At 50.9% G+C, this 15,243-nt stretch overlaps 1 protein-coding gene across 6 annotated transcripts in view; it reads right to left on the bottom strand.

Annotated features, from left to right (window-relative positions):
- MYLK3 (myosin light chain kinase 3) overlaps positions 1–15,243 on the bottom strand; it is a 66,736-nt gene that overhangs the window by 25,386 nt on the left and 26,107 nt on the right. For 5 of the 6 annotated variants that reach the window (XM_010347813.3, XM_074403468.1, XM_010347812.3 and 2 more), the window contains exons 3-8: positions 13,342–13,774; positions 8,190–8,650; positions 6,555–6,660; positions 5,786–5,879; positions 5,227–5,336; positions 2,812–2,953 (exon numbers count right to left, since the gene is read on the bottom strand). In XM_010347813.3, coding sequence (XP_010346115.2) covers positions 2,812–2,953; positions 5,227–5,336; positions 5,786–5,879; positions 6,555–6,660; positions 8,190–8,650; positions 13,342–13,774 — 1,346 coding nt within the window. The other variant, XM_039462492.2, reaches the window with a different exon arrangement.

The raw sequence follows: 15,243 nt of genomic DNA, 5'->3' as shown, positions 1-15,243 counted from the left end.
GGGCCTGGGCTTTGCTTTGTAGATAGTTTTTGATTACTAATTCAGTCTCTTTCATTGTTATAGATCTATTCATATTTTCTGTTTCTTCTTGAGCTAATTTCATAGCTAATTTTCCTAGAAATTTGTCCATTTCATCTAGATGATCTGCCTTATTGGCATACAATTTTATCATATTTCTTTATAATCCTTTTTTATTTCTGTAAGATCAGTAGCAATGTCCCCTCTTTTATTCCTGAAAACTTCTCTTTCTCTTGGTTAGTATAACTAAATATTTGCCAATTTATCGATCTTTCTAAAGAACTGACCTTTAGTTTTAATGATTTTCTCTATTGTTTTTCTGTTTTATTTTATTATTTATACTCCAATTTTTATTTCCCTCATTCTGATTGCTTTGAGTCTAACTTGCTGTTCATTTTCTAATGTCTTTTTTCCCCCTTTGAGAGAAGGTCCTGCTCTATTGCCCAGGCTGGAGTGTGGTGACCCAATCATACCTCACTATAGCCTCCAACTTCTGGGCTCAAGCAATCCTCCTGCCTCAGCCTCCCAACCAATCAGAACTACAGGCATGCATCACTATACCTGATTAATTAAAAAAAATTTTTTTTTTGTAAAGACAGGGTCTCACATGTCACCCAGGCTAGTCTCAAACTCATGGCCTCCTCCTTCCTTGGCCTCCCAAAGTGCTGGGATTACAGATTAATAATGTATTTTATTTAACCCAACATATCTGAAATATTATCACTTCAATAAGTTATCAGTACAAAAATATTGATGTGATCGTGTCCATTATTTTTCATATTAGGTCCCTTAAATCCAGTGCGTATTTTACACTTACAGTGTATCTCAATTCAGACCTTAAGTTTTCATTAGAAATATTTGATCTGTATTTAGATTTCAAGAAATTTAGAGTTGAAACGTAAATTCATATATCCAAGTTGTTCCAAATAGTTTTCCAATAACTGAATCAAGGGTCAGTTTATTAATTTAAATTAACAAAATGTAAAGTTCGGTTAGTCACACTAGCCACATCTCAAGTGCTTAGTGGCCACTCTCCCTCGGGCAGTGCAATTCCGGAGCTCTTTCTCTATGTTTAATCCAGACAACACCCTAGGAGGTAGGTGTGATTTTTCCCTATTTCACAATTGATGAGCTTAAGAAACTTTCTCCAAGTCTCACAACTGGAAGGGGCTGAACCCCCACAGCCCTTCTCCCAGCTGGGAAACAGCCTCAGCAGTGATCTCCTCTCTGCTGCAACCACAGGCTGTGCCCCAAAGGCTGGTCTTTGCCCCGGAATCACAGGGCAGGTTCCTGAGATGTCCCTGGCTGCCCACCCCAGAGCAGCTGGTGCAGGATGCTTGGAGTGAGCTCTAATGAGTAAAAGGGGCCTGAAGCCAATCCCGCCAACCCTTTTTTTCCAAGTACCCCACCTTACAATCTGATGTCCCCCGGGAAAGACGGTCAGAAGGGGCAATGTGCACCCTCAGAGATGCAGTCAACTCACCGCCCTTCTTCTGTGGGTAGCGCCCAACATTCACCCCCTTCCTGAAATGAGTTGTAAAGAAACACCCTCCTGTTGGCCCAGAGGAGTGGAAAATCAGAGAAACAGCCACCGTGTCTCAAGTGCTTGCTATCAGCCAGGCACGGTGCCCAGGGCGTTATGTACCTGACACTCCCGGGACACTCCTAGTAGACAAAAAAAAGTGGAATTCAAAAGTGTATTCACTCCATAGAGTATCACACAGCCCTTACAGAGAATGAAGAAAGATGACTGTACTGTGTTACTAACAAAATCAAGATGAAAAACAAGATGTGGGCCAGGTGTGGTGGCTCACGCCTGTAATCTCAGCACTTCGGGAAGCTGAGGCAGGATGGCTTGAGTCCAAAACCAGCCTGGGCAACATGGTAAATCCTTGTTCCTATAAAAAATACAAAAATTAACCGAGTGTGGTGGCATGTGCTCGTAATCCTAGCTACTTCGGAGGCTGAGGTGGGAGGATCACTTAAGCCTGGGCAGTTGAGATTGCAGTGAGCTATGATGGCACAATTGCACTCCAGCCTGGGCAACAGAGGGAGGCCCTGTCTCCAAAAAAGAAAGACAGGGGAGAGAGAGAGAGACAGAGAGAGAGAGAGAGAGAGAGAGAGAAGGAAGGAAGGAAAAGAGAGAGAGAAAGAAAGAAAGAAAAAGAAAGAAAAGGAAGAAGGAAGGAAGGAAGAAAAGAAAGCGAAAGAAAGAAAGAAAAAGAAAGAAAGAAGGAAAGAAAGAAGGAAGGAAAGAAAGAAAAGAGTGAGAAAGAGAAAGAGGAAGGAAGGGAGGGAGGGAGGGAAGACAGACAGAGGGATGGCGGGAGAAATGCATTGCAGGGTCTTTTGTGTGTCTGTGAGTCATGCCAGCTTGCTCACAGAGAAGTCCCCTCAGCAAGGAGGCCTGGTAGGAGAAACTCACTGTGTATTTTACATACTGCTCTATTGTCTATATTTGTTACCACAGCCTATGTTCCCTTTTGAACTCTTCAAAAAACTAATCTTAAAGGTATTTTTAAAGAAGAAAAGCTCATTGTTTCGTAAAGAAGAAATGCTCACTGTTTCACTCAATCTTTAAATAACACTTAAAGCCGTACAGTTATCCAGATGGAAGAACTACAGCCCCCAGAGGCAGCAAGAGTGGCCTGTCCCAGACTCCAGAACTCCGAAAGAGACAGAGAGCCAGGAATGAAAGCCAGGGCTGTCTGTGGACAGAGCTCTCAATGATGAGGGCACGCCAGGGGCTCGGGCACCAGGGGCCCTCCTCTGCGTTCCCGGGGCAGAACCCACCTTGAGGTCCAGGTGCAGGATGTAGTGCTGGTGCAGGTAATGCACGCCCTCGCAGATCTGCCTGGTGAACAGGACCACATCCAGCTCGGTCAGGTGGTACTTCTCGTCTGTGATCCGGTCAAAGAGCTCCCCGCCGTCCACACTGCCAGAGCAAAGGGAGAGGCAGGCACCAGCCTGAGCAAGGGTCTTCAGGGCTTGTCTACTGTCATCATGGGGACAAAAGATGCCAGGCTGGTAGGCCCAAAGTCATACTCCATGAGTCATAGGGCTGCTGCCGCTGCCACTGGGTTTTTTGTGTGTGTGTTTTTTTGAGACGGAGTCTCGCTCTGTCATCCAGGCTAGAGTGCAGTGGCATGATCTCAGCTCACTACAACCTCTGTCTCCCGGGTTCAAGTGAGTCTCCTGCCTCAGCTTCCTGAGTAGCTGGAATTACAGGCGCCTGCTACCAAACCCAGCTAATTTTTGTTTTTTTGGTTTGAGACAGAGTTTCGCTCTTGTTGCCCAGGCTAGAGTGCAGTGGTATGATCTTGGCTCACCACAACCTCACCTTCCAGTTCAAGCAATTCTCCTGCCTCAGCCTCCTGAGTATCTGGGTTTACAGGCATGCACCACCAGGCCTGGCTAATTTTTAGTAGAGACAGGGTTTCTCCATGTTGATCAGGCTGGTCTTGAAGTCCTGAACTCAGGTGATCTGCCCGCCTCAGCCTCCCAAAGTGCTGGGATTACAGGCGTAAGCCACCGCAACTGGCCAATTTTTGTATTTTTAATAGAGACGGGGTTTCACCACGTTGGCCAGTCTTGTCTCGAACTCCTTAACTCAGGTGATCTGCCCGCCTCAGCCCCCGCAAAGTGCTGGGTTTACAAGCGTGAGCCACCATGCCAGGCCTGCCATTGGGATTTTATTGGGATTTGCTCCAGTTCACCCCCAGCAGAGATTAGGGGTGGTTAAAAGGAAGTGGCAGGTCAAAGGGAAGAGGGGATGGCCATCAATGCTGATGATCCAGGCACACTCCAGGGCTGATGATCCTGACCAGGGCTGCAAACTCATTTGCCTATGGAGGCCAACTCAGACCTTTGTGGCAAATGGCTAAGTGGGCTGATCTGGCCATACATGAAGCAAACATTTTCTTTTCTTTTTTTTTTTTTGAGACAGAGTCTTGCTCTGTCACCAGGTTAGAGTACAGTGGCACAGTCTCAGCTCACTGCAAGCTCTGCCTCCCAGGTTCAAGCAATTCTCCTGCTTCAGCCTCCTGAGTAGCTGGGACTACAGGAGCTTGCCACCACGCCGGGCTAGTTTGTTTGTTTGTTTGTTTGTTTGTTTAGTAGAGACGGGATGTCATCATGTTAGCCAGCATGGTCTCGATCTCCTGACTTCGTGATCCACCTGCCTCAGCCTCCCAAAGTGCTGGGATTACAGGCGTGAGCCAACGCGCCCGGCTGAAGCAAACATTTTCTAACAACATATAGTCTTTTGTTTATCTTTTGTTTTGTTTTTCCACTTTTGATAGGAACATGACATGACAAATGTTGTACTTTCCTCAGCTCTGCCTGGAAGGAAAACAGCAACACAAGCGCAAATATGAACGATCGCTGAGCCCTTGGCCCCAGTTCTAGGACGGTTGGGAGTGGTGGGGATTGTGGCAAAGGAAGCCTGGTCGCCCTGTCTAGAAACGGCAACTCCTGGGACTCCAACACATCATTTCCACTTGGAAAGGCAGGCCCGGCATTTACTGCATCTTTTACATATTAAAGAAAAGCCAGATATTTAGATTTTAATGTGAAGCTAAACTATTTCCAAAGGTTAACAACTAATTCCACATTACTAAAAATAGGCAGAGTCTGGTGCCTCACACCTGTAATTCCAGCACTTTGGGAAGCTGTGGCGGGAGGATCTCTTGAGTTCAGGGGTTGAAGACCAGCCTGGGCAACATAGAAACACCTAATCTCTACAAAAAGTTTTAAAAATCAGCGGGGTGTGGTGGCATGTGCCTGTGGTCACAGTGACATGGGAGGCTGAGGTGGGAGGATCACTGGAGCCTGGGAGTTCAAGGCTGCACTGAGCTGTAATCACAACACTGCACTCCAGCCTGGGCAACAGAGACTTTGTCTCTAAAAAAAACTTTTCAATTTAATTTAATTTTCAAAAAAGTACTGAAAATAGTATAGGCCAATTGACATACATAAACTGGCAGGCCACATCAGGCTCACTGGCCACTGGATTGTGACAAAGTGGCTTTGTTCTCCACATTCCATATTGGAGGTCAAAAAGTCAAGCCAGAGAAGACAGGATGGCACTACCCTGGATGTGGCAGAGAGGGGAAAGTACAGAGAGGGCTTTGCCTTGAATGAAGGCTCTAAGCCCCAGCTCTGAGCCCTGGCCTGAGCCAAGGCGGCTGCCCCGTCTCCGATACTCACTACTCCATGACAAGGGTGCAGCTGTGCTTGCTCTCGAAGGCGTCATAGAGCTGGATTAGGTTCACGTGGCTCAGCTGGTTCATGATGTTGATCTCATTCTTCACATCCTCCTTGGGGAACCAGAGGACAGAGGGATTTCCAAGCGAATGGGTCAGGAATAGAAGCCCCCTGCACCTCCCAAGACAGACACAGAGCTCCTCATCCTTCCTCAGTTTCCTATTCTCATACCAGGTCTCCATGACTCAACACCCAAACCAGACTCCACAACACAAAGGGCCTGAGTGTGTCCAACTCATCTCACAGACAGGAAACCCAAGGCCCAATAAGGATAGAACCTTCTTGTCCCAGGCTCCACAGGGTGGGGTGCCTGGACACCTGCGCGTGGTGGGTGGGTCTGAACCCAGGGCTGTGAAGGGAACTTCCTGACTGGAGTGTGAGAATCCCAGAAGAGAGCAGGAAAAGTAGCATTTCCAGCTCAGCATGGGAACCTGGGAGCCCTGAGAGAAGGGAAGGTATCCTGAGGCTGGCCAGAGGGACCTGGCCTGGCCAGATGCCTCACCCGGTCCTTGGCGCTCTTCACTTTGATGATCTTGGCAGCCAGTGGGAGGCCTGTGGATTTCTCTGTGCACCTGTGGACCTGGCCAAACCGGCCCCTGTAGAGACACAGCCACACAGCAGGCTGAGAGCCAGAGGCTCACCCCACATCCATCCCTGGGCTTCTGGGTTGACTCCTCCACACACAGGCCATGTGGAACAGCCTACACCCCAGAATGCAGCCCATCACCACCCCATAACCCTGCTGGCTATCCTGAAACTTACAAAGCAACGCTTCACCCCACACCGCCCAGGCCATTCTGTACCCCAGGGCACATCCCCTAATGCCATACCACCAGGGCTATCTATCCTCAACCCCAGGGAACATCCCCTCGCCCCACAGCACCCAGGCCATCCTGTACCCAAAGGAACATCCCCTCACCCCACACCACCTGGGCCATCCTGCACCCTAAAGAACCTCCTCATCACCCCACCCCATGCCAGCTCTCCGGCCACCACCAGGTTGTGCCTCCCACACCCACAGGGTGCTCACCCTCCCAAGCCTCCCCTCCCCAATGCCACAGGGGATCTCCTGCCCTCTCAGGCTATTCTCTTTCTCCCTCTCTGTGGGCCACCATGCACCCCACACTGTACAGGATGCCCCACCCCAGCCTTGGCTCCGTCAGCCCGAGAGCCATCCTGCAGCACCCAGGCCAGTTCTCCAGGTGATCCAGACCCTGTCCCATGGTTCCTGCTCTGAGTCCCTTCCCCCAGCAAGGCAGATGCCCACCTACCCTCCCAAGACTTCGTGCTGGCACACCTCGTAACCCGCCGAGATGGAGGTCTCCTTGACACTCACGACCCGGTGTTCAAAAGGAGCTGGCGGGGCCGGACTGTCGTCTGCTCAGGAGGCAATAGGGGCCTGTGAGCCTCCTCTGCACAGCCCACACCTCTCAGCCACCTGTGCCTGACCCATTTAGCTTCCCTTAGTCCACCAAACCCTTCATACAGCCCTTGGGGGAAAGGTATTTGAAACCTTTCCCCCAAAACCATCTCAGTGGAGCCACCCATTTGGCAGAGAAGGAAGCTGAGTGTCAGAGAGGTGAGGTGACCACCAAGGTCACACAGGGAACACCTGACAGATGGCACTCAAACCTGGGTATCCCAGCACCCAGGACAGTGCCCTTGGCAAGGCCAAGAAGTTCTATCCAATCTGTTCATGACGTCTAGAAGCGATCCTAGTGTATCTGTGTGGTTCTCAGGAAACAGAGGGCCCACGTGGACAGGATGATGGGGCAGTTAGTGATGCCATTTTTGACGGGACTGTTAAGTCAGGACTGTGGAAACTCATGAGGGTGTAATGGGAGGGAGGCAGCTGGAGAAATAAACACCCACCCTCTCTCCTCTCACCCTCCATCTCCTCCTGCCAGCTGAGCCCAACCAAGGCTCAGCGTGACAGCCCATGATAAAGGGGGGGCAGGTCCGCGGTCACAGGATTGGGGAGGGGTTGGGCAGGGGATGGTCAGCACTCGGAAAGGTGTTTTTTTGTTTGTTTGTTTTTTGGTTTTAGGGGTGTTTTATTTTAATCTTGTCCTTCAGAGGTGACAGGAATACCTAGAAGTGTTACAGGAAAGAGACTAGATGGATAAAGCAGAATCTAGAATACAGAGAAATTGTAGTGGCATGAACTGATGGTGCACTAAGGGCTGGAAGGAGCCATGGTGGGAAGTCAGCTCCGGCTGGTGTCTGTTCAGGGCTTGACATGGGAACACCCTGCCTGCTCTCCAACTACCAGGAGCACTGGGAGTGGTCTGTGGACAATTCTTAGAGCAAGGAGGTTGTGATCCTAGGGCTGGAGGGATTGAGGGCCTTTTGGACACAAGAACACGCCCTGGGTTACTAGCCCGAGTGGTTGGGAACAGCTGACAGTGGTCACAGACATGAGTTCATGGCTTTGATTTTTAACAGAAGTCTTCTCTGTCTCAATCCAAAATGAGACTCATGGTGGCAAGCTCAGGCAGGCAGGTGGCGGTAAGAAATCTCCCCAGGGGCTGGGCACAGTGGCTTGCATCTGCAGTCCCAAAGCTCTGGAAGGCCGAGGCTGGAGGATCACTTGAACCCAGGTCAAGGCTGCAGACCATTGCACTCCAGCCTGGGCAACAGAGTAAGACCCTGTCTCCAAAAGAAGAAATGTACCTAGGTGGGCCACACATGTTCCCTCTCCCTTACTTCTGCAGCCAGTCCAAGTTCAGGCCCCGAATCTCTGCACCTTGGTCTTCAGCCCCAGGATGTACTAGAGATGTTCCTGACTCTTGGATGCACCTAGACCCTTATGATCTACCCCTGGAAGCTACAAGAATACTCCCCAGGAGTAGGGGCTCCAAACTTCCCTCAGGGCTCATGTCTAGCCAAGCAACAGCCCCACTTACCCAGAACCACGCTGCCAGCCTCAGTGTCCGGGGGCGTCCTCCTTACTGCTTCGGCGCTCCCTGGGGCCCTGGCTGCACGGTCCTCCCCAGGCTCAGGGTTTCCTGCTCCTGGGCCTTTTTCCTGCTGCATGTCGAGGGCCCCAGTCACATGGTCGCTGTCGTCCCTCCTGGCCAAGCTTGGTCCTGTGCCAGGCTCGGCCCCAGCCCTTTGCTCTTCCTCTGCCTTCGCTCCCCCAGGGCTGCTGCTCGGCTGCAGCAGGAAGAGCTCTCTGGCTCCTTCAGGGGTCTGTTCTCTGGACTCAGTCCCAGGGGCTTGGAGGCAGTGCCTGGCCACAGGTGGGCCCTGCCTGCCTGGCTGAGCAGCTGCTGAAGCCTCTGTGGCAGGGGTGGGTCCGAGGCTTCCCCTGCATGTCACCAGCATCTCCCCAGGAGTATCCATCTCTCGCATGTGGATGGAGATCCTGGGGTGGAGAGAAACAAGGTGCCAAGGTTAGAGGCACAGACTCCAGAGTCAGAACAGATCTGGGTTCCAATGCCCACTGTGGCCATCACTGACAATGGCGCTGGGGCCCTGCCAGACAGGACACCAGGGCAGGAGCTGGCTTCAGTGGCAGTTAGCGCCATCAGCTCTCAGGATCCCACTGGACGAGGGTCCAGGGAAGCTTGAGGGTGGACAGGGGTGAGAACCAGACACCCCTGAGAACCTGCTTCTGCCCCAGGAGGACTGAGACCTGTAGATAGGAGACCCAGGTAGCTCTACCTTCCCCTGGGCCCAGTTTCCCTTTCACTTAAATGGAGAAAAGGAGAAACCAAGTCAAACATCACATTGGAAGCCCAGGTCAGAAGTATTTGTTTAAAATCAGTCAATTCCAGCTGGGCACAGTGGCTCACACCAGTAATCCCAGTGCTTTGGGAGGCCAAGGCAGGAGGACCCCTTGAGGCCAGGAGTTTAAGACTAGCCTGGGCAACATGGCGAGATACCATCTCTAAAAAAATAATAATTTTAAAAAACTTAGCCAGGCGTGGTAGCACCTTAGATTCCAGACACTTGGGAGGCTGAAGCAGGAGGATTGCTTAAACTCAGGAGTTGGAGGCTACAGTGAGCCTCATACCACTGCACTCCAGCCTGGGTGACAGAGTGAGAGACTCTGTCTCAAAAAATAAAATAAAATCAGGCAATTCTCAAAAAAGACTAGACTTTCTGTTTCTCTTGAACAAATGTGAGAGCTGGCTGTGCTGGACCCACGTGCCCATGTGATTGAAGAACAGCTCTGCACCTCAGCACAGGCTCTGCACACCCTGGCAATTCCCCAGCTCACTTCACTCAGTTTCACTGCCCAGACCCTGCAGAACTGGGGTTTGTGAGCCCAGATGGAGGTGGGAAAGGCTCTCTGAACTCTGACCTCCCAAAGGAAGAATCCTGATCCTGGCAGCCACATCATCCAGGAATCCCGACCCTCCCTCTCTGAGTCTCCCCAACTCTGGCTGCCTCTCAGTGGGGCTTTTTTTTTGCTGGGCCACAATCCATAGCATGGGGTCTATGCGTGTTGTAGGGTAGGGTGATGGTGTCTGGCAGGGACTGAGTCTCAGCAGGGAGGCAGGTGGCCTGGATTCTGGGCTTAGCTCTGCCATCAGGTTGTCGGACAGCTTTGGTTAAGTCCAGCCTCAGTTCCCTCTTTTGTCATCAGGGATGACAACAGATGCACCAAGAGTCAACCAAGAGAGGAAGGTACAAATGCAAGGGTTCAAAAGGCCTAACATGGCACAACTGCTATGGAAAACTGGAGGCTCTTCAGAAATTAAAAGTAGGATGACCGTATATTTCAGCAACTCCACTTCTGGGTATATATCCCAGAGAATCCAAAGCAGGGTCTCCAGGGGATATCTTCACACTCATGACTGTAGCAGCATTACTCACAACAGCCAAAGGGTGGAAGCAACCCAAATGCCCAGTGACAGATGATGCATAGACAGAAGGTGGTGTACACATACCTCAGAATACTATTCAGCTTTAAAAAGGAGGGACGTTCAAACACACACTACAGTGTCAATGGACCTTGAGGACACTGTACCAGTGAAATGAGCCAGGCACAAAAAGACAAATCCTGCCACTGGGCCCAGTGGCTCACATCTGTAATCCCAGCAGTTTGGGAGACCAAGGAGGATGGATTGCCTGAGGTCTGGAGTTTGAGACCAGACTGGCCAACATGGAGAAATCCCATCTTTACGAAAAATACAAAAATTAGCCAGGTATGGTGGCATGTGCCTGTAGTCCCAGCTACTTGGGAGTCTGAGGCAGGAGAATCTCTTGAACCTGGGAAGTGGAGTTTGCAGTGAGCCGAGATCATGCCACTGCACTCCAGCCTGGGTGACAGAGCAAGACTCTGTCTCAGAAAAAAAAATAATAATAATAAGACAAATTCTGTGTGATTCCACTGATATGAGGACCCTTGAATACTCAGATTCACAGAGACAGAAAGTATCATCGTGGCTGTTAAGGGCTGAGGGGTGGGAGGTGTCATTTGGTAGATGATGAATCTCAGTTTTGCGAGATGAAAACATCCTGGAGATCTGTCTCACGACAACGTGAATAAACTTAACACTACTGAGCTGTACACATTAAAAAGGCTAAGATGGGGCTGGATATTGTGGCTCAGACTGTAATCCCAGCACTTTGGGAGGCTGAGGTAGGAGGATCGTTTGAGGCCAGGAGTTTGAGACCAGCCTGAGCAACACAGTGGGACCCATCTCTACAGAAAAATAAAAAATTAACCAGGCATGGTGGCACATGCTTGTAATCACAGCTATGCCACAGGCTGAAGTCGGAAGATCACTTGAGCCCTGGAAGTGAAGGCTGCAGTGAGCCTAGATGGCACCACTGCACACCAGCCTGGGTGACAGAGTGAGACCCTGTCTCAAAAAAAATAAAAATAAAAAAGTGGGGGGTGCTAGAATGTTCAATTTTATGTTATGTGGTTTTTATTCCAATTTTTGGAAAGAAAACAGTGAGGCCCTTCTCCAGCAGCTGAAAACCCCGTCCTCATGTCGAGCTGCTGGACCTCTATGACACATCTGTCCCTGGGTGCATCTCAAAGACTCATTGGGTGGGAGGTAGAAATTCTTCTAACACAGTGTCTTGGGACTGAGCATGATTCAGTAATGACAGGTAGGAGGGGAAATGTGGCACCCATGCCAAGCCACTCCAAATGCAGCTCAGGCCTCCTGCCAGACCAAGGGACACAGGAAACTGCTGTCAGCAATGGTCAGCAGAGAAGGCCAGCAGTCACGACTTTCCTTTGGGTCTTCACATCCAGAGGCATGGAGTGAACCCCCCAAAGGCACTTCCAAGCAGCTCCTGCCACCTTGAGCACCCAAAGCTGTCCACTTGCTGTGCAGCAGACCCACGGCAGGCAGTACTGACCCAGTTCCAGCTCAGGGCTGCCCAGCCCAGGCATGGCCTCAGCATCCCTTGGGTTTGTTTGTTGTTGCTATTTGTTTGAAATAGGGTCTCACTCGGTCTCCCAGGCCAGAGTGCAATGGTATGATCATAACTCACTACAGGCTCAACTTCCTGGGCTCAAGCGATCCTCCCACTTCAGCCTCCCCAGTAGCATGGATTATAGGTACTTGCCACCATGTCCATGGTAGCCCAGCTAATTTTTGTAGAGATGGGGTCTTGCTTTGTTGCCCAGGCTGGCCTCAAGCTCCTGGGCTCAAGTGATCCTCCTGCTTTGACCTCTCCCAGGGCTGAGATCACTGGCATGAGCCACAGCACCCGACAGGATCCTTTGCACAGGCAGCCACTGCCCATCAGAGCTGATGTTTGACTTCTAACCCATTTTCCTCAAAATACACCCATGTCCGAGGTGAGGAAGCGCAGGTAGTGATCTCAGTTCCTGAGGCCGCCGCAGGTCTGCTGGGCCTGAAATTCAGCCAAAGGCTGAACCTGAGATAGAGAACTTTTCTTCTCTCAGAATCTTTTGTGGGCCCTTAACAACTTCATAGACAGTTCACCCCCAGCCCCGGATTCCACATTTAAGTCCTGGTTCCAATCCCAGGATGCCGGCCAAGAACCCCTCCCACCAGCCTGTTAGGCCTCCTGAGGCTCCCATTTCCTACTAGAACAAAGTCGGACAAATGATCTGGACTTCTCTGCCTGTCACCACAGCAAACACAGACACCAGATCCACTCCCTGAGCCAGGCCTGCGGTCTCCGAGACAGGTCAGTACCGCCCCAGGCAGGCGCAGGGAAGGCTGGGAAACACCAGGTCCCTCCGAGAGAAGCCCGGGGACATGGTGCCCTTCTGTGGGGCCGCCCTGGGGACTGGACGTGCTTGGGAGGGCATGGGAGTCTGCAGGTTCTTGACTCTGCTACGGACATCTGCCAAGAGCAGGTCCTCAGGCTGCATCCTAGGAGCACGGCAGCTGCCACGACTCTGCCTCTGGGACTTCCGTGTGAGCCTCCTGAAAGTCCCCGGGGCAGACTCAGCCTGCATCCCTCTTGCATTCCAGAGGGCCATGTCTTTCTCTCCCCACCATATTATTTAGAACGTAATTAAACACCCACTTGAGGAAGCAGGATGTGCAGTGATTGTGGCACAGATTCTGGAATCCAGTCACCTGGATTCAGATCCCAACTCTCTGAATTCCTAGCTGTGGGGCCCCCCACACTAGGAACCTAAGTGTCCTCATCATGAAATGGGGATGACAACCACATTCAATTCCTGGGGACGGCTTGAGAATAGAAGGTGAAGCCGGCGAAATGCCCAGCCAATGGCCAGCACCAGGAAGGTGCTCCGTGAGCCCCATCTTTTAGCTACTGTTAGTACCAATCTAAGAGCTAGTGATTCTCAACCTTGTTCCCCATTAGAATCACCTGTCAAAAAAAATCTAATTCCCGAGACTCGCTCCAGACCAGTCCAATCAACATCTCCAGGCATCTTTATTTTTCAAACTCCTTCCAGGTACTTCTAGTGGGTGGCCGTTGAGCAGCGGTGCTCTAAGCTCCCAGAGGCAGGACCCAGGCCTCTCCCTGTTCCCCTCGCGTCGCCAGCCAGGAACATGTACACAGTGGATGCTGTCTGCAGCCGAGCTCCAGTGAGGGGCAGCAGTCCATCCCCTCCCTCACCCATCCTGGAAGAGCTCTCCTTACCTTGGAGGTGTCTCTTCACCACTGTGGGCTGCCCTGGCCTGGGCTAGTGGCCCTGGAGGCTCTGGGCACTGGGGGCCGGGCCCTGGAGTCAGCCTCGTGCCTTCCTCTAAGGGCTCAGGGTCAGGCCTGCTGGATGATTCTCCTTGTCCTGCACCTGGTGCAACCTCCAGGCTCGAGGAGACCACACTGACCATGACCGGTGCTGGAGCCAATTCCAGGCCAGTCCTGAGGTTCTCGCTGGATGTCTCAGGAGCCTTGGCTTCCACCTCTGTGGGCAGGTACAGGTGGCCAGGGAATGCCTGGCCTGGGCCAGGAATGCCATCTGCCTGGCCTGATGAGGCCCCTGCATGGGCACTGTCAGCTCCCAGCCCTGAAGCTCTGATGGGGGGCAGCCTCTCCACTGTCCCCTCCAGCACGTCCACCTTCTGGCTCTCTATAGGAAAACAGGCAGGACAAAAATGCACTCCCATGTGGAGGAGTCTGCCACAAAGATACTGCAAGGAATCTGCACAAGCCATTCAGTGCCCAGGTTTATAACAGCCAAAGACTGGAAACAACTCAGAAGGGGACTGGCTGACCAAACCATGATGCATCCAACAAGGAGTGAGGCACAGCCATGAAAAAAAGAAAATTAATATTTCTGTGGAAGCCTGGGCAACATAGTGAAAGCCTGTCTTTACTAAAAAAAAAAAAAAAAAAATGAGTTTGGCATGGTGGCATGTGCCTGCAGTCCCAGCTAGTTGGGAGGCTGAGGCAGGAGGATCGATTGAGCACAGTAGATAGAGGCTGCAGTGAGCCATGTTCATGCCACTTGCACTCCATCCTGGGCAACAGAGAGAGACCCTGTCCCCAAAAAAAGCAATCTCTAGGCGCAGCTACAGAGTGATCTCAGGATATACTGTAAGTGGAAGAAAGCAAGGTGGAGAATGGTGTGTCTGGCATCCTGTTTCTCTAAGAAGGGAGCAGGTGTGAGTGTGCATGTGTGCACGTGTGTACATAACCACCAATCATGTTGTTTAGGTAGACTGGTCCTCAAGGGAAAGAGAAGACAAAAGCTTTTTAAATAGTTACATAGGGGGCAAGAAGCAGGGTGCAGGGAACAAAGGTAGAAGATAATCTTCTCTTTTTATTTGTTTGTTTATTTATTTATTTTTTATTTATTTCGAGACAGAGTCTCACTCTTGTCACCCTGGCTGGAGTGCATTGGCGTGATCTTGGCTCCCTGCAACCTCTGCCTCCCCGGTTCAAGCAATCCTCCTGCCTCAGCCTCCCGAGTACTTGGGTTTACAGGCATGTGCCGCTATGCCTGGCTAATTTTTTTTGAGATGGAGTCTCACTCTGTAGCTCAGGCTGGAGTGCAGTGGTGCGAGCTCGGCTCACTGCGACCTCCGCCTTTTGGGTCCTGGTTCAAGCAATTCTAACTCAACCTCCCAAGTAGCTGGGATTACAGGCACGAGCTACCATGCCCAGCTAATTTTTGTATTTTTTAGTAGAGACGGGATTTCACCATATTGGCCAGTCTGGTTTTGAACTCCTGACCTCATGATCTGCCCTCCTTGGCCTCCCAAAGTGCTGAGATTACAAGCATGAGCCACCGTGCCTGGCTGCTAATTTTTATATTTTTAGTAGAGACAGGGTTTCACCATGTTGGCAGGCTGTTCTCAAACTCTTGACCTCAGGTAATCCACCCATCTCGGCCTCCCAAAATACTGAGATTACAGGTGTGAGCCACTGCACCTGGCCTCTTTTATTTATTTATTTATTTATTTATTTATTTATTTATTTATTTATTTTTGAGACGGAGTTTCGCTCTTGTTACCCAGGCTGGAGTGCAATGGTGCGATCTCGGCTCACCACAACCTCCGCCTCCTGGGTTCAGCAATTCTCCTGCCTCAGCCTCCC

This window comes from Saimiri boliviensis, chromosome 1, assembly GCF_048565385.1.
Source record: "Saimiri boliviensis isolate mSaiBol1 chromosome 1, mSaiBol1.pri, whole genome shotgun sequence".
NCBI lineage: Eukaryota > Metazoa > Chordata > Mammalia > Primates > Cebidae > Saimiri > Saimiri boliviensis.
The sequence above is the reverse complement of the archived record's forward strand: the minus strand, read 5'-3'. Positions and strand labels throughout refer to the sequence as shown.